Here is a 22,026-nt window from a genome sequence, read left to right on the forward strand (position 1 = left end):
GTGTTGGTGGGTTTGTGGGCTATCATGATGCCAGACCCCTTGGGGTCTATGAGGTTTTTCATAGAGTCACATGTGGAAGATTGATTGCAAAGGTAAGAGTCCATGGGATCTAAGAAAATTTGGCAAATTGGCCGAGTGGCAGGAAGCAGAGACTGATGGTCAAGGGACATTTTTGTAACTTGAAGCCTGTGTCCAGTGGGCTCTGTAGGGATCAGTGTTGTTTGTGGTTTAAATAAATGATTTAGGCTTGAATGCGAGAGGACTGATAAATAAGTTCACAGATGATATAAAAATTTAAGAGGTGTTAAATGGAAGATAGTCTTAGATTACAGAAGGATATAGACAGTCTGGTCAGAGGGCCTTCTCAGTGGCAAATAGAATTCAATCTGGATAAGTATGAGGTGATGCACTTGCACAGAAAAACACAAAGCAAAGAAATATTTGATGAATGGTAGGACCCTGGGAAGCAAGATAACTTGAGGTAGCAGGACAGGTGATAAAGTAGTTAAGAAGGCATTTGGGATCTTTGCCTTTATTAACCAAAGCATAGAATTTAAGAGTGGGAAGGCTGCAGTGGAGCTTTATAAAAGGAGGAGACTGGAAGGGACATGATTGAGATATTAAAAATTATAAGGATTGTAGGCAGGGTAGACATAAAGTAACTTCCCTCTTTGGTGGAGAGATCAATGACCAGGGGACATGGATTTAAGGAAAGGGGCAGTAGGTTTAGAGCAGATTTGAGGAAAAATGTTTTCACCCAGAGGATGGTGGGAATCTAGAACTCACTGCCTGCAAGGATGGTAGAGGCAGAAACCCTCAGAGTATTGAAGATGGATTTAGATGTGTCAAGGCATAAAAGGCTATGCGTCAAGTACTGGAAAATGGGATAAGAATAGTTAGTGGGTTTTTTTGACCAACACGTTGGACTGAAAGGCTTTTTTCACTCCTGCAGACCTTTATGTCTATAAGAGTAACTTTCTGAAGGGAATTGGATCTATTTGGAAAGAAAATAATTGGGAGAAAGAACAGGGAAGTGAGATTAATTTCTTGGACAATTAGGGATGAGTGATAATTTCTGGCCCTGCCAATGTGTGTGCCCCCATCTCATAAATGATTGAAAATAAAATTGGATAACTGTTTGAAAAAGTCAGATTCATTGAGATGAAAAGTTACTTCTTGTATGATTCTAAATTCTTGTCACTTACAATGGTTGCCACAATGTCAATCTTTCTTTGAAAATATTCCTGTAAACTTATGACTTATTTATGCTTATAATTGTGGTTTTAGGCTGTGGTGAAGGAGGATTTGCCTGGCCAAGCATCTGAATTAAAAACCAAAAGCGATGATATTTTTTCCACGACGAATGGATTGAATCGTAACTTCAAAGGTGGAGTATTTAAGTAGAATTTAATGTAGGTATGTGAGGATCTCAGTGATAGTTGGATCTCAGGTGTACAGTCACAAAATGTCAAAGAACCAAAAGAATTAATGGAAAGATATACAAAATCAAAACATCAGAATCTGACAGGGATTGCTAATAGACAAGATTGACTTGTACATACAGAGTAGAATGTATGCTCTTCCCGAAGGCATATTTGGAAGTCAAGATGGGGTCTTTCATAAAGTGGAGTTGTGTAAGGTGGGGGGCCCAGTACCCTCCTGCCTCTGGCCGATTTAAACTCAGAGCGGGAAGGCTCGTGGATAGCCCTCCCACACTACTGGCCAGATGTTTTGAAGTACAGTTCTGTTATGCTTCACAGAATCACAGAACTGTCATGGTGAGGGAGGCCATTTAACTCATCATGTGTTAGGATCAGTTAGCTCAGTTGGCTGGATGGCTGGTTTGTGATACAGGGTGATCAACATCATGGGCTTGATTTCTGCACCAATTGAAGTTACTATGGAGGACTTCCTTCATTAATTTCTCTCCTCAGATGAGCCAAAATCACCCTCAGGTTGAACTCACCACCAGTTGTCTCTCTCTCGAGCCATAGAGATTACAGCGCAGAAACAGACCCTTCGGTCCAACCCGTCCTTGCTGACCAGAGATCCTAACCCAATTTAATCCCATCTGCCAGCATCCAGCCCATATCCCCTCCAAACCCTTCCTAGTATATACCCATCCAGATGCCTTTTAAATGTTGCAATTGTACTAGCCTCCACCACTTCCTCTAGCAGCTCATTTCATGCATGCTCCAGGGAAAACAGCCCCAGCCTGTTCAACCTCTCTCGGTAGCTCAAATCCTCCAACCCTGACAACATCCTTGTAAATCTTTTCTGAATTCTTTTGAGTTTCACAACATTTTTCCGATAGGAAGGTGACCAGAATTGCAGGTAGAATTCCAAAAGTGGTCTAACCAATGTCCTGTACAGCCTCAACATGACCTCCCAACTCCTGTACTAAATATCTGATCAATAAAGGAAAGCATACCAAACATCTCCTTCACTATCCTATCTACCTGCAACTCCACTTTCAAGGAGCTATGAACGTGCACTCCAAGATCTCTTTGTTCGGCAACACTCTCTAGGACCTTACCATTAAGTGTATAAGTCCTGCTAAGATTTGCTTTCCCAAAATGCAGCACCTCACATTTACCTAAATTAAACTCCATCTGCCACTCCTCAGCCTGTTGACCCATCTGATCAAGATCCCATTGTAATCTGAGGTAACCTTCATCGCTGTCCACTACACCTCCAATTTTTGTGTCATCTGCAAATTTACTAACTATACCTCTTATGCTTACATCCAAATCATTGATATAAATGATGAAATGTAGTAGACCCTCTCTAATGAGAGAGCAACATCACAGTGTCATTACCTTTATGTGTGTGCACTCGCTGTCTAAGCATTTTAACTTAGTGCCAATCTCCTGCTTTTTCCCTTAACGTTGCATATTGTTCCTTTTTAAATAATCAGCTCCTGCCCTCTTGAAGGTCTCAATTGAACATACAGCACCACATTTCCAGGCAGTGCATTCCATACCCTAACTACCCCCCATATGAAAAAAATTTTTCTCACTTTACATTTGCTTCTTTTGCATAATACTATAAGACTGTGCATTCTGATTCTCAATCTGTTCATGAGTGGGAACACCTTCTCCCTATCCACACTGTTTAGATCCCTCATGAGTTTGAAAACTTCTGTCAAATCTCCCCTTAGCCATTTTGTCTCCAAGAAAAATAGTCCCAAACTCTGCAATCTATCCTCATAACTGAAGGATCTCATTCCCCGGAACCATTCTCACAAACCTCTTCTGCAGTCGCACCATTGCACTCACAACTTTTCTACAGTGTGTTGCCCAGAACGTTTGCACATTCCTCCAGCTAAGGTTTATCCAGTGTCTTCAGTTCATCATAATCTCCTTACTCTTCCAATCTATGCCTCTACTTATGAAGGCTGTTTTCTTACAGGTTTTTGGTGGAAGTGGCGGGGGTGGGTGAGGGGGGGTGGGGGGGGGAGGTGGGGAGCAATGGTTGCAGGAATGGGTGCTTTGCTGAAACACACTTGGTACCTGATTGAGAGACCCAGCGATGGGAAGGGTGAGCACACAGCAAGAGAACCAACCCCTCGTGTCCTTTTTCCCACAAAACTGATTGCCTGACCTTCCTTAGTTGTGGCCTGGCTTTCCTCAATGGTCCTGGATTTCTGGTGGGTGCAATAACTATAACTGCCTGTACTGTCACTGGCACTGCCTACAATGAAGAGGTGTCAGCCTCCAGTTGGCTGGCGGTTCTTGAGTGTGGATTTCTGTCCAAAGGCCCATGATTCCGAGGAAGACCTGCTGCTGGCCACTAGGTTCTTAACATATTGGGCCCTTGCTGAAGGAGTTGGGTCTCTACTATTACTGGCTCTCTAGCACGAGGTTCAGACCTCTGTCATCTGACAGAAATATCAGTTCCAGACCATACTTCTACCATTTGGAAGTACATGCTTGATAGGCCAAAGGACCTCAACTGTACTGTATGATTCTATGATCTGTATATTAGCAACATCTGCATGGCAAAATATTTTGGAAAATCATTCATCCTCCAGCCATTTCAGGATCGTCATGGCTGTTTGCAAGTCCTTGTTTCTGTACAGAAAAATTGACTTGTGTTATTTTGCAGATGTTTCATCAAAGCTCAGAGATGCATCTAATCGCCTCAACAATGCAAAATCCAAGAAGAACGAATTACAGCCTGGTCTTGCTCCACTTCAGGCCAAACTTCAACAAATAAATAGAGGTATGCATTCGCATGTTATTCACTAGATGGCTCAGGTCAATGGAACAGATGAACAGGAGCCTATCAAGCTGGTTTTGCATCCGATTAGACTGTGGCTGATATCCACCTTAAGTCCATTTATTCTGTGACCTTCAAGACCCTTTGCAACAAAACTTTCAGTTTCAATTTTGACATTTTAGATTAACTCTCATCCTCAATATTTTTTCTTGATGGGAAAGAATTTCAGGTTTCTGCCAACTTCCATGTGAAGTGTTTCCTGACATCCCTAGATGTAAACCCTAGATAATGTAAACCCTAGATAATGTTAATGTTATTCCCCCTTCTTCTGGACTCCCCTAGTTTCTCTGAAATTCCATCTCAAATTCTGTAATCATTTCAAACTCCTTAGTTAGATCACTGTTACTGTTCAAGATTTGGGAAAGTCTTGTCATTATTAGATCTTGCCATTCTTAAAATAAACATTTTTCAATGTCTTCCATCTTTCAGATGATGTCGGTGAGACTTTAGACATGGCAAAAGATGCAGCTAAAGAAGCAAATGATACTGCGAATAGAGTGATGTCTAAACTGCAGCCAATAATTAATGATATAAAAAACCTTAACAGGTCATCAGAGAGTATTGAAAATGCTACAGCCATTAACATAGCTTTAAGGGAGGCTGAAAATTCAGGTAATTAAAATAATATTTTTCAATGAATAATGTAAATGTATGAATTAGGAGCAGGAGTAGACCATTCAGCCACTCTGACCTTGTTCCATCGTTCAGTAAGATCATGGCTGATCTGATTGTAACCTCAAATCCACATTTCCCTCAATCCCACATTTCACCCCCTGCTTCACAAGAATCTATCGAATGGGAGAAGGTGAGGACTGCAGATGCTGGAGATCAGAGTCAAAAGGTGTGGCGCTGGAAAAGCACAGAAGGTCAGGCAGCATTTGAGGACCAGGAGAGTTGACATTTTGGGCATAAGCCCTTCAATGATACGAAGTTAGGTAGACAGGCAGGTAGTACTGAGGAAGTGGGGAGGCTACAGAAGGATCTAGACAGGTTGGGAGAGTGGTCCAGGAAATGGCTGATGGAATTTAACGTGAGCAAGTGCGAGGTCTTGCACTTTGGCAAAAAGAATAAAAGCATGGGCTACTTTCTAAATGGTGAGAAAATTAATAAAGCCAAAGCACAAATGGATCTGGGAGTGCTAGTCGAGGATTCTCTAAAGGTAAACATGCAGGTTGAGTCCGTGATTAAGAAAGCGAATGCAATGTTGTCTCTTATCTCAAGAGGGTTGGAATATAAAAGCAGAGATGTACTACTAAGACTTTATAAAGCTCTGGTTAGGCCCCATTTGGAGTACTGTGTCCAGTTTTGGTCCCCACACCTCAGGAAGGACATACTGGCACTGGAATGTGTCCAGTGGAGATTCACACGGATGATCCCTGGAATGACAGGTCTAAGATATGAGGAACGGCTGAGGATACTGGGATTGTATTCGTTGGAGTTTGGAAGATTAAGGGGAGATCTAATAGAGACGTACAAAATAATACATGGCTTGGAAAAGGTGGATGCTAGGAAATTGTTTCCGTTAGACGAGGAGACTAGGACCCGTGGACACAACCTTAGAATTAGAGGGGGTCATTTCAGAACAGAAATGCGGAGACATTTCTTCAGCCAGAGAGTGGTGGGCCTGTGGAATTCATTGCCACGGAGTGCAGTGGAAGCCGGGACACTAAATGTCTTCAAGGCCGAGATTGATAGATTCTTGTTGTCTAGAGGAATTAAGGGCTACGGGGAGAACGCTGGTAAGTGGAGCTGAAATGCGCATCAGCCATGATTGAATGGCGGAGTGGACTCGATGGGCCGAATGGCCTTACTTCCACTCCTATCTCTTATGGTCTTATGGTCTTATGGACTGCAGCTTAATATGCTAGGGTACAGGTGCTTTAGACAGGACAGTGATGGTGGAAGGAGGGGAGAGGAAGGGAGTTGCGTTTTTGATTAAGGTAATTATCACAGCAGTAAGCAGAGATGAAGGATAATCCAGTGAGGCTTTGTGTGTGGAGCTAAGGAAGAAGAAGGGGGTAGTGACATTATTGGAGTTACATTATAGATCCCCAAATAGTTAATGAGAATTAGAGGAACAAATATGCAGGGAGATTGAGGAGACTTGCAGGACCAATAGGGTTATAGACCAGTAAGTTTAACAGCTGTGGTGGGTATGTTACTTGAGAAGATTCTGAGAGATAAGATATACATGCATTTGGAAAGACAGGGTTTGATTAGGAGTAGTCAGCTTCACTTTGTGAGTGGGAGATCATGCCTCACAAATTTTCCAGAGTTCTTTGATGAAGTGACCAGGAAGGTTGACAAGGGCAGGGCCGTAAACATAGTCCATACGGATTTCAGTAAGGCGATTGGTAAGGTTCACATGGTAGGCTGTTCTGGAAGGTTAGATCACATGGAATCCAGGGCAAGTTGGCAAATTGGATACAAAATTGGCTTCATGGTAGGAAGGGGAGGGTAGTAATGGAAGGATGCTTGTTGGACTGGAGACCTGTGACTAGTGGAGTGCCTCAGGGGTCAGTGCTGGGCCCATTACTATTTGTTATCTATATCAATGATTTGCATGAGAAGGTACAAGGCATGATTAGTAATTTGCTGATGAAACTAAAATCGACAGTGGTATCATCGAAAGTGAGGAAGGTTATGAGAAATTGCAGCAGGACCTTGATCGGCTGGGGAAGTGGGCCAAGAAATAGCAAATGGAATTTAATATAGGTAATGTGAGGTTTTGCGTTTTGGAAAGTCAAATCAAGGTTGGAGTTTCATAGTGAATGGTAGGGCCTTTAGGATTGTAGTGGAACAGAGGGATCTTGGAGTTCGGGTTCACAGTTCTCTGAAACTGGAATCACAAACAGACAGACCAGTGAAAAAGGCTTTGGCACACTGACCTCATCAGTCAGGGCATTGAGTATAGAAGTTAGCAAGTCATGTTGCAGTTATGTTGTTGAGGCTGCACTTGGAGTTTTGTGTTCAGCTTTGGTCGCCTTCCTATAGGAAGGATGTTATTAAACTGGAAATAGCACAGAAGAAATTTACAAGGATGTTGCCTGTACTCAATGGTCTGAGTTATAGGAAGAGGCTGGGACATTTTCCTTAGAGTGTGGGAGACTAAGGGGGTTCATATAGAGGCAACAAGATCTTGAGATGCATGGATAGGGTGAATGCACTCAGTCTTTTTCCCAGGATTGGAGAATCAAGGACTAGAGGGCATCAGTTTAAGGTTACAGGGAAAAGAATGAAAGGGAACCTGAGGGCAACCGTTTTACACAGAGGGAGGTATAAATACCGAATGAACTGTCAGCGGAAGTGGTTGAGGTGGGCACATTAGCAACTTTTAAAAGGTATTTGAATAAATACGTGAATAGGAAAGGTTTAGAAGGATATGGGCTAAGTGCAGGGAAATGGGGTCAGCGTTGGTGGACATTTATATCGGTATGGACCAATTTCAGCCAAAGGGCCTGTCTCTGTGCTGTAGGACTCTATGACTGTATGACTCTATGGAAAATGTCAATTTAGACATTGACTGCAGTAATATACAATGTCTTTCTTGGAAAGAGTGCTGAGAAAATTCCATAGAATGGCACCAAGGATGAGGTGGGCCAAATGCTGGCAAATGAGATGAGATTACTTTAGGATATCTGGTCAGCATGGACAAGTTGGATGGAAGGATCTGTTTCTGTGCTGTACATCTCGATGACTCTATGACTTTGCAATTTGGAGAGACTGGATTGTTCTCCTTGGAGTGAACAGAGATTTAATAAAGGCAATCAAAATTATTAAATGGTAAGGTATTTACATTTAAAAAAAAGGTCAGTTTCAAGTTACAAAGAGAAGAATGTCATAGGAGCAGCAAAGCATGACTCACCTCCACGGTGCCTTCTCCGCCATTCAGTACCGTTGTGGCTGATTTTTCTGCCCCAAATCAATGTTCCCACTCATTGTCTATATACATTGATTCCCTAAGAAATCAAAAATCTGTCTTAAATTTACACAACAATGGAGCATCTACAACCCTCTTAGGTAGAGAACTACAAAGATTTACAACCCTCTTAATGAAAAGGGTCTTGGATCCCCCAGCCGGGAAACTCCTTAGTGATAATTCGCAAAAAGAGTCAAGGGTGAGTCAAGGAAAAACTTTTTAACACGATAAGTCGTTATGGTTTACAATGTGCTTCCTTGAGGGCCTTTATAAATAAATTCTAACTTTAAGCATTGAATGAATGCTAAATTTGTAGAACTGCCAAGAAAGAACAGAAGAGAATGTGATCATCCTTTATAATACTGAACACTGATGTGATATTTTCAGTAGCTAAACTAACAAATGTTTGAAGTAACAAATGTAATATTTGTTCTCTCACACAGTAAAAAATTTGACTAATACCCTACCAGACCTCGTGAAGAAGCTAAAGGATTTAAGCCAAATACAACCTGTCAATAACATCTCTAAGAATATAGGCCGAATCAGGGAACTCATTGATCAGGCCAGGGAAGCTGCTAATAAGGTTTGTGTTATTAAATGGATTAAAAGCCAACTTTTTGGATATTCATTTCAGTTATTTCACAAATTAATTATGAACTGGAATTTTCTACATTATGAAAGACACCTTAACTTGTAAAGTTAACAACAATAAAGCTGCATAGGAACAAGAGGAGACCATTTGGCTCACAAAGTCCCTAAGACCGTAAGACAAAGGTGAAGCAGAACTTGCCCCATTCTTGGTTTACCACTAATCTTTGCAAGATAGTATGTTTTTATTTAAATCTGGTGCTATCCTTAACTACCCTGGTTGGCTTATCCCATTCCTAGACTTGTTCAACCACACCAGAATATATCTTTGCTGTGAGCCATGAACTATTTTCTTAAACATCTGCCACTGTTCCTCACTGTCTTTGCTGCTAAACTCCATTCTCAGTCCACTCCAGGTAGCTCTGACCTCATTGCTCTGTAATTATCCTTATTTAAGTTAAACATGGTTGATTCTGACCCACGTTCCTCCATCACAAACTGAATGCTAAATTCTACCCCATTATGGTCACTTTTTCTGAGGGGACATCATTGATAAGACCTACTTCATTACATATGACCAGATGCAAAATAGCTTGATCCCTGATTGAATCCTCAACATATTGTTCTAGGAAACTGGCCCAAATCTAATATGAATTTTTCTTTATGGCTTCCTCTGCCATTCTGACTATCCCAATCTACATGAAGATTAAAGCAACCAATTATTAATGTACTAGCTTTGTTACATGCCTTCAATATCTATTGATGCATTCTCTGTTCCACTGTACAAATACTGCTAAGGGGGCTATAGACTACTTCTAACAGTGTGTTCTTTCTCTTTTTGTTTCTTACCTCCACCATATGGAATATCTGTCTATTCTATTCTAATCTAGTCTATTCTGTCATTCAATAGATCAAGGTTGATTTGTGTCCTTTTTGCTTTCATTGGTTCTACGACCCTGCTCTCACAGATGAAATTTTTTAAATGCTGAATCCCCATGTCCTCGTTCAATATTTATTCTTTTATCACATTCACTTTTAAAAAGAAATCCTATTATTATCATATTGCTACTTTTGTGACCGATAGCATGTAGGGAAAATCAGCAAATGTATTTGCCACAACAATGACAACATTTCAAATATATTCTGGCTATGAAGCATCTTGAACGTTCTGAGGTTGTGAAAGGTACCACAGAAATGTTATTTTGTTCCTTTTCTATTGAACAGTTTTCTAAGACTTTTCCATTTCTCCTCTGTGGTTACAGATAAATGTGGCAATGAAGTTCAATGGTAATTCTGGTGTTGAAGTACGTCTTCCTGATAATCTCGATCACTTAAAACCTTACACATCTTTACTGTTATACCTCAAACGACCAAATGTCCTACCACCCCGAGGAGATGCTGGAAGGCGTAAGAGGCAGGATGCAACAAACATGTTTGTTTTGTATTTAGGTAACAAAGATGTAAGTATTGTTCATTTCATGGACAATTGGAATATAACAAAGTTACAAGGAAGCAACATTTTAAGTATGTCATTGAATATTTTGTGCCAATTGTTTCTCTTTCATACCAGACATCCAAAGATTACATGGGCATGGCATTGCAGGGTGAGAAACTAGTAACTGTCTATAAACTAGCAAATGATGAAGCTAAAATAATCTCTGAGAAAACCGTCAATAAAGAAAGCTTCGATATTGTCAAATTTGAAAGGTAAAGCATAGACTTAATCATTTCAAATTTTGCAAAGTTACTGTTGTAACGTTTTTCTTTTGTTACATGCATTTTGTGAAAATACCTGCATCAAGGTATGTATTTATGCTTCAGTCCACTTGCCAAATGACAAAAGAATATAATCTATATTGATGACTTGGATGAAGGGACAGAGTGTACAGTTGTTAAATTTGTCGACGACTCAATGTCATAAGCAAATAGTGAGTAAATTGTGACAGGACACAAAGAGCCTGTGAAGGATTATAGATCAGTGAGTGAGTGGACATAAATTTGGCAAATGAAGTGTAATTTTGGAAAATGTGAACTTGTCAATTTTGGCAAGATAAATAGAGATAAACTCCAGAACTCTAAGATGCAGAGAAATCTGGGTGGCCTGATGTATGAATTACAAAGCTAGTATGCAGGCAGAGGTCAGGAAACCTTCACCTGAAAACCTCAGAACTTCAGATTTTTTGGGTGGCTGATATTTTCAGTTTTTGGATATACTTACTTTACCATGTAAGATCTTTTGCTGATCATCTCACAACCAAAACCAAAATATTCATTTAACTGTTGAACTCAATATATCTTAGTCTGCTGGGGAATGGGTTCACAATATCTTTACCAAAAACCTGATGGTATCTGCATTTATCATTCTTGTCTCCATTTGTTCCTATACTTACCACTGAAGGTCCGTTCAGGCCCCTTGGGAAAAAATTCACATTGCCCCAGGAACCCCAACAGATTTGTAGATATGCTGAGTTTGGATCTTTAGAAAAAACAACTTCGCTTTGAGATCAGTTTGGGCCAAAGTTATTTTCCCCAAAGTGCCCAAACTGTCTGTCTACAGGTGTCTTCAGGTCCATTTGGGTCCACTTTCAAAAAAAGCCTTTGGTGTTTAGGTCTTTTTGAATATGTGGATAAAGGATACCCAACCTGTTCAGCAAGTTTAAATTCCTTTGTTTTTCAAGAGGTCCCAAAGGGTTGAAAAATAACCTCAAATATAAAACCACTATTTAAGAAAGGAGTAACAGAAAGCAGAAAATGGTTGGCCAGTTAGTTTAAAATGTCATTATGAAATTTTAGATTCAATATTATGGAGGCAGGACATTTAGAAAATCATAAGGCAATCAGGCAGAGTCATGTTAGAAGTACCAAGTGGACAAAGGGATATCAATATTGATTTCCAAAAGCCATTCAGTAAGGTGCGATATAAAATGAAATTTCATGAGAATACAAAGGTACAAAAGCAAGTTTTGAGAAGGGAACAAATAATCTAAAAGGTCAACCCAGCTTTGAGTGAGAAAGTATCTCATTGCACATCTACAGCCCTGAAGTCATGATTCACCAGAACACTCAGCCCAACGCATTTGAAGCGAACTCCACCTTAATCGTACAGCTCTCTTTTTCCCAGCACTCATACCTGTTTGCCATAAATGGAAATCACTTTCTCCCACACTCACCCTTGAGTCTTGAATTCAACTCTGATCTTATTTACCTTTTCCTGATTTGCTCATTGCTTATGTTGTAATCCAGAGATTACTGAACAGATTTATTTTTTATCATCAGACATGATCATTATTTATGAGACCAGTATTTATTGACAGATAATTTTATTAATTGCTGAGATTTGATTCCATGTGTCTAAAGCATCAGTCTAGGCATTTGCATTTCTGATCAAGTAAAGCACTATACTCCTCCTTCTGGACGTTAGTGCCAAACATTAATCAAAAGTGGACACATTAGAACAAGAGGAGGTAGTTCAGCCAGGGAGCCTATTGTGCCATTCTCAATCAACTGATCTAAATTTGACATTGGCAATTGAGCAACCCCCGTAGTTAGTTCCATATTCCCATTAATATTTGTATGAAGAAATGCTTCCTGACATCAACCCTGAACAGTCTGGCATCATGACATTTCAGCAATATGCAGATATATTGAAATATGGATTTAAATTTTACACTTGGTTCTTGAGACTCCATCATATGTACATTTTTGTCTCACATTCTGGCAAATGTTTTTTTTTGGCTGTTTGTGTAACTATGAGAATATCCAGTACAATGGTGTCCAGTTGACTCGATAGGAAGTTTGTAAGCTCTTCATATAAAATTGTGTGTTTTATGAAAGCTCTTACGTTTCAGGATCCTACAGTATGGCAGCTTAAACTACAGTCAAGTCAGTTCCACCATGCAGAAACGTATTGACAGCGTCTCATCTAACGTAACCGCAAAAGGAGATGACTTGCTACTTAATCTTGATCCAAAGAATACAGTCTTCTATGTTGGAGGATTTCCCCCCACCTTTGTGGTAAAAACACATCAACTACTAAACCAACTTTATTTAAGGATATGCAATATGGAACATCTCTAGGTCCATTGCTTAGAATTACGTTAAACTATGTAGAATGTACAGCACAAAATTAAAACCATTCAACCAATACAAATGTTATGCCCCACAGGAACCTCCTCTCACCTCCTTAACATCCCACCAACAAAACCTATCATTTCTTTCTCTTCCATCTACACAGTTGGCTTCTCTTAAGATGCCCCATGATAGTTCAATGGTTAATAACAAGGGACACACTTTTAAGATGAAAAGTGGGAGGTTTAGAGGGGATTTGAGAAAAAGGAATTACACCCAGAGCATGGTGGGAATCTGGAATGCATTGCCTGGGATGGTAATTGAGGCAGAAAAACCTTATAATCTTTAAAAAGTACTTGGATGAGCACTGTGGGCTCATTCAAGGCTATGGGACAAGTTCTGGAAATTTGGATGAGAATAGATTTAACGTAGTTTGTTGATGGTACAGACTCAATGGGTCAAAGGTCTCTTCTGTACTTTAAGATTCTCTGCTTTACCTCAACCGCAGAATGTCATAGAAGGTTCTTTATACATTCGGTAAAAGACCTTTTCCTGAACTCTTTATTGGATGTATTCATGACTGTCTCCTAATTAATGGTGCTGAATTTGGAGACTTGTACAAGTGCAGGCATTTTCTTTATGTCAGTGTCTTGAATCTATGCCAGTTAGGTTCAATTTGATCATGACTGACCTGTACCTTAATTCTGTCTACTGACCTTTATTCCATAACTTTCCTCCAATAAAAGTTTTGAAAACTGCAATTAACTGCAGCATCTACAGCTTTTTGGATGAAAGTTCCAATTTTCCATTGCCCTTTGTGTAAAGAAGTGTTTCTTGACATCACTCTTGAATGTCTTGGCTCTAATTTTAAGAATGTGCTGCCTTGTTCTGGACTTCCTTCCAAAGGAGGAAGAATAAGAAAGCCTTGTTACATTTATTTAAGAATTTAGTGAGAATGCACCCGGAACACTGTCTACAGTTTTGGTTCCCATATTTAAGGAAGGATATACTTGCATTAGAGACACAGCAGCAAAGGTACACTACATTGAGCTGAGACAGGGTTGTCTTATGATGAGAAGTTGAGTAAATTTAGTCTATGTTATTTAGAAGAATGAAAAGTAATCTCATTGAAATATACAAAGTTGACAGGCTGGACACTGAGGGGCTTTCTTTTAGCTGGTGAATCTAAAACATGATGGAATAACTCCAGGATAAGCACTAGGTTTTAGGACTGAGGTGAGACATTTCTTCACTCAGAGGGTGATTAATCTTTGGAATTCTGCATCCCATAGGCTTGTTTTTAGAGCTGGGACAGATAGATTTTTGGTTTTTCAAGAAGTTGAAGGATATGTGGAGCATGTGAGAAAGTGAGTTGAATCCTGAGCTCAGCTATAATCATATTGAATAGCAGAGCAGGAAGGGTATGCTAAATGGTTTTCTCCTACTCTTACCTGTTCTTGTGTTTCTCTCTAGACACCATACGAAATTCTTTACTCTCCCAAACCTCAATTAGATCATTGTTTAATCTTTTCGGTTCAAGAGAATATGAGACTATTAAATGCAACCAGTTCCCATAATTCAAACATTTTAATTTTCTCCATTTTCATTCTGATAAACTGTACCCACTTACAGGTATAACTTAATCAGAGCTTTAACCAACTGTAGCAAAACATCCATCCTTATTTATTTTCACCACATCATGATTATGCAACATTCATTAAACATTTTAATTATTCAGTGCTTTTTATACAAAGTCATATTCTGAACTGATCATTCAAATTGAAGCTGTTGTAGTTTTTGTATTATAGGAAGTTTAAATTTCCACTGATATATTATATCAAATTAAATTAGTTAAAACTAATAAATGTTCATTATGTCCTTCCACCAATTTTGGTGCGCTGGGGTTGGTGGCAGCTCATATTGTCCAGTTGGGCTGACTGGTCTGCAAATTCTATGTAATTAATGTCGCCGTCAGGTAATTATCTAGGGAATGTCGCAAAGTACCTTTGATCATATAAAATTAACTTGATATACAAACTCATTTTAATTGTGAGTCTTTTTCTATCCAGCCTCCAGCTGCCTTAGATTATCCAAAGTATAAGGGTTGCATTGAACTTGGTGTCTTGAACGAGAAACTGATCAGTTTATACAACTTTGAACAAACATTCAACATCAATACAACAGAAGACAGACCATGTCAAAGGTATGGGACAGCTAGCACTGAATAGTTCATCCTTGGGAAAAGCTTAAAAAAATTTTCTTTCCAAATGAAATCTTTCATTTCTTTCAAGGACTTTGTGGAACTATCTCATATTTGAGGCGGTTGTCCTGAATTGTTGAGTATTTTGCCGTGTTGGCCTGTATAACATGTTGATAGATGTCGTCCCATTTGCGCATTCCCACAAACACAGCAGAACACCTAGCTGCCCATCCACCCTGCTACCCCCTATTGCAACTATGGTCTCATTAACACCACCCCCTGCAACTCTGTCTGTTCCCTCAGAATTGGTGATGTTGATTTAATGACTCATCCAAAAAAAAGGCACTCTGACAATGCAGCATTCCATCAATAATGGTAATCATCAAGTCAACATAAATTGTATGGCTAGCTCTTTGGAGTTGAACTTGAATCTACAAACTTTGGAGTTTTCTGATTCATAGGAAGAATACTGAGCTTCACAAGTTTCGTGCCAGCAATAGGAGTCATCCTTTCTCACTGCCTGACACATGCCAATTAATTTGGCTGTGAGTGTGACTCCAATCCAGTGGGATGAGGCATATTTTCAGTATTAATTCTCTGCATTAGGCATAGATAGTTCAGATCAGACTTTCAGTGTTTAGTTGCACAATAATTTTCACAGGAATAATTGCAGTTTAACTTGGACTCAACCTAAATTGCTATCTTTTACAGATATAAGCCACGAGGAAATGAAGGCTTTTATTTTGATGGAACTGGATATGCACTAATTAAATTGTCCGGTTATGCACAAAACTTAGCAATTGAACAAACGATTCAAACTTTGAGTAAAAATGCTGTGCTGTTATATTTGGAGAGCAAGGTAAAATATTGTACTTTTTTTGTGCACAATGTTGACATGAAACCAAAGTCCATCCACGTACCAGCAATTATTTAGCTGTCTGGGTGCAGGTACACTACCACGTGCATAGGTCCAACATGTCTCATCACTCTGTGTGTAATATTGTAAATTTATCCCAACCTGTGCTGACTCCTTTGTTGATATCTGCGACATCACAACACTTAGGTGACAGCAGTCATTAACAATCTTGAATGGATAAGTTTAATGACATTCCTAATTAGGTAGCGTCAAAGATATTGGGAGAAGAGATTTATTCAAAATCTCTTCAAATGTACCTTCCAAACCAGCTACCTTTAACACCTAGAAGATCAAGGGCACCAGATAAATGAAATCTTCACCACCTGCAAGCTCCCTTCCAAGCAATTCTCGATCCTGATTTTAAAATATATTTCAGTTTCTTTGGTCAAAATCTTGGATTTGCCTCCTTACACCCTGTTTACTACAGCAATTCTAGAAGGCAGCTCCCCACCATTCCTCCACAGCAGTTAAGAATAGACAATAAACCCTGGCCCAATCAATGACACCCAAATCCCATAAATAAATTTAAAAAGAAAAGACCCACAGAAACATGTTTGACTCTTGACTGTCCTCTGAAATGGCCTGGAAGACCACTCAATTTTACTTAACAAGGCAGATCACTATCACCTTATTAAGGATTCACTTCCAGTGGCACTGTTGTTGATTAAACATTCATCTGCCTGGGCCCTAAGCTCTGGAGTTCCCTCCCTAAACCTTTCCAACTTGTCCACCTCCTTAAAACCTTTGAACAAAGTTTAGATCACTTATACAAACCCTTACATAATTTTAAGTTAAATTAAGAAGTGTTGTAATAAGATATATTCTTTGTTTTAGGATTCAAGCTGTGTTCTCACAATTGAAGATGGAAGGTTGGTGTTCAGATATGACCTCAAATCCAGTGCACCCAAGGTTTCCCAATCATCAGTCCCCCTAAACACCAGCAACGAGATTGTGGTAATTTTTATTATGATTTAGATTGTGAACAAATAGGTACAGTATAACTAGTAGATTAACTAAATTCTCTCTGCATTCTGAAAGTGGATTTGATTAACTGATTTCTTTAGTACCACAGAGTATAAATAAAAATGAATATTGTTTGTCTATAAATAAAATATTAAAATACTTACCTAATATGTAGGGCTCCTTTTTAGGCCCATCTCACCCACTAGAGGAGTCATCCTCCCAATATCTCTATCAAATCCTGTCATTTCTATAATATGAGCTCTCATTCTGCTAAACTCTGACATTCAAAGACCCTCCCTGCGAATGTTTCTTCAATTTAAAAAAAACTCTTTGTTAATCACTTTGTCTGCCTAACATTCTTTTCCTTTCTCCCTCTCTGGACTCCTCCACATATCTGCTCACCTCTCTGCCCCCATTCCCACCCCTCAGTCATCAGTGCAAATGTCACCCTGTCCTACCTTCTATCAGTTCTGTACAATGGTCACTGGACTCGAAACACCAATTCTGCTTTCGCTGTCTATGGATGCTACCAGATCTTTCTGCCCTCTCTGTCCCCACCCCAACTCCGGCCTATCGCCCTCACCTTATCACCCTCACCTTAACCTCCTTCCACCTATCGCATTTCCAACGCCCTTCCCCCAAGTCTCTCCTCCCTACCTTTTATCTTAGCCTGCTTGGCACACTTTCCTCATTCCCGAAGAAGGGCTCATGCCCGAAACGTCAATTCTCCTGCTCCTTGGATGCTGCCTGACCTGCTGCACTTTTCCAGCAACACATTTTCAGCTGCTACCAGACCTGCTGAGTTTCTCTAGTATTTTCTGTTTTGGGATGCTTCTTAAGGCAAGACCTTCATCTCAAGAATAAGTCAGTGAACCCTCTCTGAATAGCTTCTGCTGTATTTGCATTCACTTCACTTTCAAATATGAAAGCCAAAACTATACACATTACTTTAGGTGTAATCAAACCAAGATCTGAACAGCTGCAATATAACATCTCTTCTTTTATCTTCAAATCACTTTGCAAGAAATCCCAACATTCCATTTGGTCCTTATCCACACAATACTATTGTGATTTATGTACTGGGATACCCAGATCCTCATGTACCAATGTGTTCGAAACGTTAACTCTCTTCCTCACTCCACAGGTGTTGCCAGACTTGCTGAATTTCCCCAACAGTTTCTGCCTTTATTTCAGCACAGTTAACATGATTCTGCGAAAGGGAAATTGTATTTACCAAATTTACAGTTTTTGAGAGTTAGACATTTGAAGTTATTTATTGTCTGTACCAATGGATTCTGCATTCTCTCTCCATTTAAGGTCAGAAGTCACATAACACCAGGTTATAGTCCATCAGGTTTATTTGAAATCACAAGCTTTCAGAGCATTGCTCCTTTGTCAGGTGCCTTTCATTCCCCTGATGAAAAAGCAGCACTCCAAAAACTTATGATTTAAAATAAATCTGTTGAGCATAACCTAGTGTCATGCGACTTTTGACCTTGTCAACCCGTCCAACACCAGAACCTCCACATAATTCCTCCAGTTAAGTATTAAACTACTCTTCTATTCTCCCTGCCAAAGTGGATAATTTCTCATATTATATTCCATTTTCTAAATTGTTTGCCTGCTCACTTAACCTGTCTGTATCCATTCATTAACTCTTAACTTCCTCTTGACAACTTATTTTTCTGCCTACCATGGTGTTACTGCCAAATTTAGCTAGCATACGTTTGGTTCCCTCATCCAAATCATTGATAGAGATTGTAAATAATTGAGATTCCAGCAATGACCCTGTTGCATTCCACTAATAACATTTTGCCAAAAAGATCCAGTAATCCCAATTTTCTGCTTTCTCTATTTAACCAGGCCTATATCTATGCCAGTATGTTACCCTCTACACTTTTTTTAATTATCTTTTGCAGGAATCTTTAATGTGGTCTGAAATGAAATGCCTTTTGGAAATCCAAGTTTACCACATTCTTTTCTTCCCTTTAATCTATCTTTCTTATAACTTTAGCACTACAGACAATAAATAACTTCAAATGTCTAACTCTCAAAAACTGTAAATTTGGTAAATACAATTTCCCTTTCACAGAATCATGTTAACTGTGCTGAAATAAAGGCAGAAACTGTTGGGGAAATTCAGCAAGTCTGGCAACACCTGTGGAGTGAGGAAGAGAGTTAACATTTTGAACACATTAACTCTTGTTTCACTCACTTGGCTTTTAATTTCCTGATTTCTGTATCCCTCCTTTCTTGAATAAAGGCATTTCACTTGCTATTTTCCAGTGCACTGGATCTTGCCAGAATCTAAAGAATTTTGAACTATTATAAGAAATGCCTCTAACACCACTGCAGCTACTTCTTTTAAGGATCCTGAGATGCAGACTCTCGAGTCCTGGGGACTTGTCAGCCTTCCACTCTAACAGCTCTCCCAGTATCTTTTCCCTATGGTGGTGATTATTTTAGGTTCTTCCCTCCCTTTCACTCCTTGATTTTCAGGTGTTTATGGACAGTTTTCTGAAGCTTCTACAATGAAGACAGGTGCAAAATACCTGTTCAGTGCCTCAGACATTTTCTTGTTTTTCATTATCAACGTCCCTGTTTCTAGAAGATCAACACTGACTTTTTTTCACTCCTTCTCTCATCAAATATTTGCAGGATTACTGACTTTTTATGTTACCAGCTAGTTTTCTTTCACTGTTTTCCCTGTCAATCACCTTTTCCAGTTCTTCTGTCTGATCAGTGACCAAAGGCCAGGCACTTAAGGTGCCATCTTTCCCATTTCCATCACTTTAATTTGAAATCGTCCTTCAGCTTATCTCCTGTTGGATGCCATTGTTAACTCCTGCTATAATAGAGAGTAGATTACACAATCAATCAACTCAGGAATGTCAGTATAGAAAACCGTTTCAGGGAATCCAGAAGATGTCTTTGACTTGCCTGGTTTGAATTTAATCAGTTAGCTAAGCTTGCAATTAACAGTTCCTGTGCGTCCCTTTCTAAAGTTGGACACCTTTCATTTCAGTTCTGATGAGTGCAAGACAAAAAGCTTTCAATTTTTATCTTTTTTCGTAATGCTTATCTTCTGTATGATCAACAATTATTTTATAAAGAGGTTCCTCTTGCATTCTTCATGACCATATAATGGTTATGGCCCCTAGTTCTGCTCTCACTCATAATCATCTTCACCACACCTATCCTATCAAGCAACTTCACAATTTTAAAGATCACAATTCAGTCAAATTCTCAATAGCTGAAACCTCTTAGGTCACCAATTGAATAATTTTTGGCACTTTGTTCAGTGCATCAATGAGCTTTTTATTCAATGAAGATCAGAACTGTACATTAAGATTTTATTTAATTTTAATGTAATTTCTATTCTTTTGAGTAATAATTAATGTTTTATGTTCCTTCCAAATGAACAGCTTGCTTGAATACCGTGACCATTGTTTGGAAAGTGCAAAATTACATATCTGTGATATTCTGCTTCCTAACAATATTCCAATACAGTATCTTAGTTTAAAACGATTTTCAAAGGAAAATACTATTTCTGAAATGTCAACGTTTTCAGTGTTTCTTTAGGAGAAAATAACATTTAGCGGTTTTCAATCCTCATCTATTTAATTTGTTCGAATCTGTTTTAATTTGTCATAGTTGGTTCGTATTAATTCTCTCATATATGCTTACAATGTGTTTTAATTTCTTTCAGATAAGAATCAGAATGCTCAATTCGAAAAAACGTACTGTTGTGATAGTCAATGGTGTCAATGCTGTGTATGTGAATAATACTTTCAGTCAGCTGGATTTCCGTAACTATTACCTTGGAGGAATACCATCACAGATTAAGGAACGGTACGTTGACCTGTGCTTTATTTTAAAAAATAAAGAAGTTGGATGCAAGTTTAAAACCAAACTTTTTAACAAAGTTTGCCTGCAGAAATCTTTTTTATAGGATAGTAGTTTCACCTTTCTATCAGATAAATTTGAAATATGAAATTAAAAATAAATCTCCCATTTCTGTGAAGTTCTCAGTTTCTGTTGCTGTAACTTCAACAGGTGGTCGGTAAGGTAATTGGAAACACTGCCCCAAGGGATTTTACATGAACAGATTCTCTGCAGACTTTCACAGTTTGACTAGACAACTTGGCTTATTTCCCCCTTTCATAGTAGTGTAAAACAACAATATAAATAACTTGCATTTCTGTGACACCTCTCTAAGGTAGTGAAATGTCCAAAGATACTGCTCAGAAGTATTAATCAGATAGAATTTAACAACAAGTTACATGAGATATTAGGTGCCTGAATGCTTGGTCAAAGAGTATATAATTGTAGAATAGGTAAAGCAGGTCTGTCGTTATCACCACCATCTTGTCAAGGGCACTTGGCACTAAATGTTGCCCAGTCAGCGATGCCCACATTCCGTAAATGAGTTTAACAAAAAATACTGCAAAAGTGATGGTAACTTTACTATTGCCCCATTCTCTCAGTAATCCCGCAATCCACCAGCACCACACCTGTACCCATTGAGGACTGGAAAATGATGACTAGACTTTCTGTTATTTCCTCCTTACCTGCTTTTAACAGTATGAAATACATTTTGTCTGCCCATGGTATTTGCCTGCTTTCAGTGATGCTAATCCTACTAATACTTCCCCACTTTCTATATTTATCACTACAAATACTTCATTCCCTTCTCAACAATATCTGTATCATTTCTGTCTGTAAGAACAGATATGAAGGACTGCAACAATGTGCCTGAGTTATCTCTTCTTCAAGGGCAGCCCATTATTTAATTGCTGTTTCATTTACAAGTCATGAATTGTAATTTATTTGTGATTTCATCTTCATGAAATGCAAATGGTACATTGTCACTTATTGCATGGTGAATAGAACATAAAAATAGGGACATTTTACTGCAGCTGTACAGGACTTTGGCGAGATTGTCTCTGGAGGACTATGTCCAGTTGTAATGCTCTAATTTGAAAATGTATGTAATTGCACTAGGAGTAGGTTGACTTCTTACTGGGATCGGGAGGTTATCACATGAGTAGAGGGTGGACAGACTGGGACGATATCCATTGGGGTTTAAAT

At 39.0% G+C, this 22,026-nt stretch overlaps 1 protein-coding gene across 2 annotated transcripts in view; it reads left to right on the forward strand.

Moving 5' to 3' along the window:
• The window catches only part of LOC140476847 (laminin subunit alpha-3-like), a 364,783-nt gene that overhangs the window by 292,670 nt on the left and 50,087 nt on the right, over window positions 1–22,026 (forward strand). For both annotated transcript variants that reach the window (XM_072569677.1, XM_072569678.1), the window contains exons 55-65: window positions 1,288–1,387; window positions 4,108–4,224; window positions 4,711–4,893; window positions 8,644–8,783; window positions 10,051–10,248; window positions 10,359–10,495; window positions 12,637–12,802; window positions 14,926–15,059; window positions 15,768–15,915; window positions 16,807–16,926; window positions 20,645–20,787. In XM_072569677.1, the coding sequence (XP_072425778.1) occupies window positions 1,288–1,387; window positions 4,108–4,224; window positions 4,711–4,893; window positions 8,644–8,783; window positions 10,051–10,248; window positions 10,359–10,495; window positions 12,637–12,802; window positions 14,926–15,059; window positions 15,768–15,915; window positions 16,807–16,926; window positions 20,645–20,787 (1,586 nt within the window). The remainder of the gene's footprint in view (window positions 1–1,287; window positions 1,388–4,107; window positions 4,225–4,710; window positions 4,894–8,643; window positions 8,784–10,050; window positions 10,249–10,358; window positions 10,496–12,636; window positions 12,803–14,925; window positions 15,060–15,767; window positions 15,916–16,806; window positions 16,927–20,644; window positions 20,788–22,026) is intronic.

The sequence above is a fragment of the Chiloscyllium punctatum genome, chromosome 5 (genome assembly GCF_047496795.1).
Source record: "Chiloscyllium punctatum isolate Juve2018m chromosome 5, sChiPun1.3, whole genome shotgun sequence".
In the NCBI taxonomy this organism is placed as follows: domain Eukaryota; kingdom Metazoa; phylum Chordata; class Chondrichthyes; order Orectolobiformes; family Hemiscylliidae; genus Chiloscyllium; species Chiloscyllium punctatum.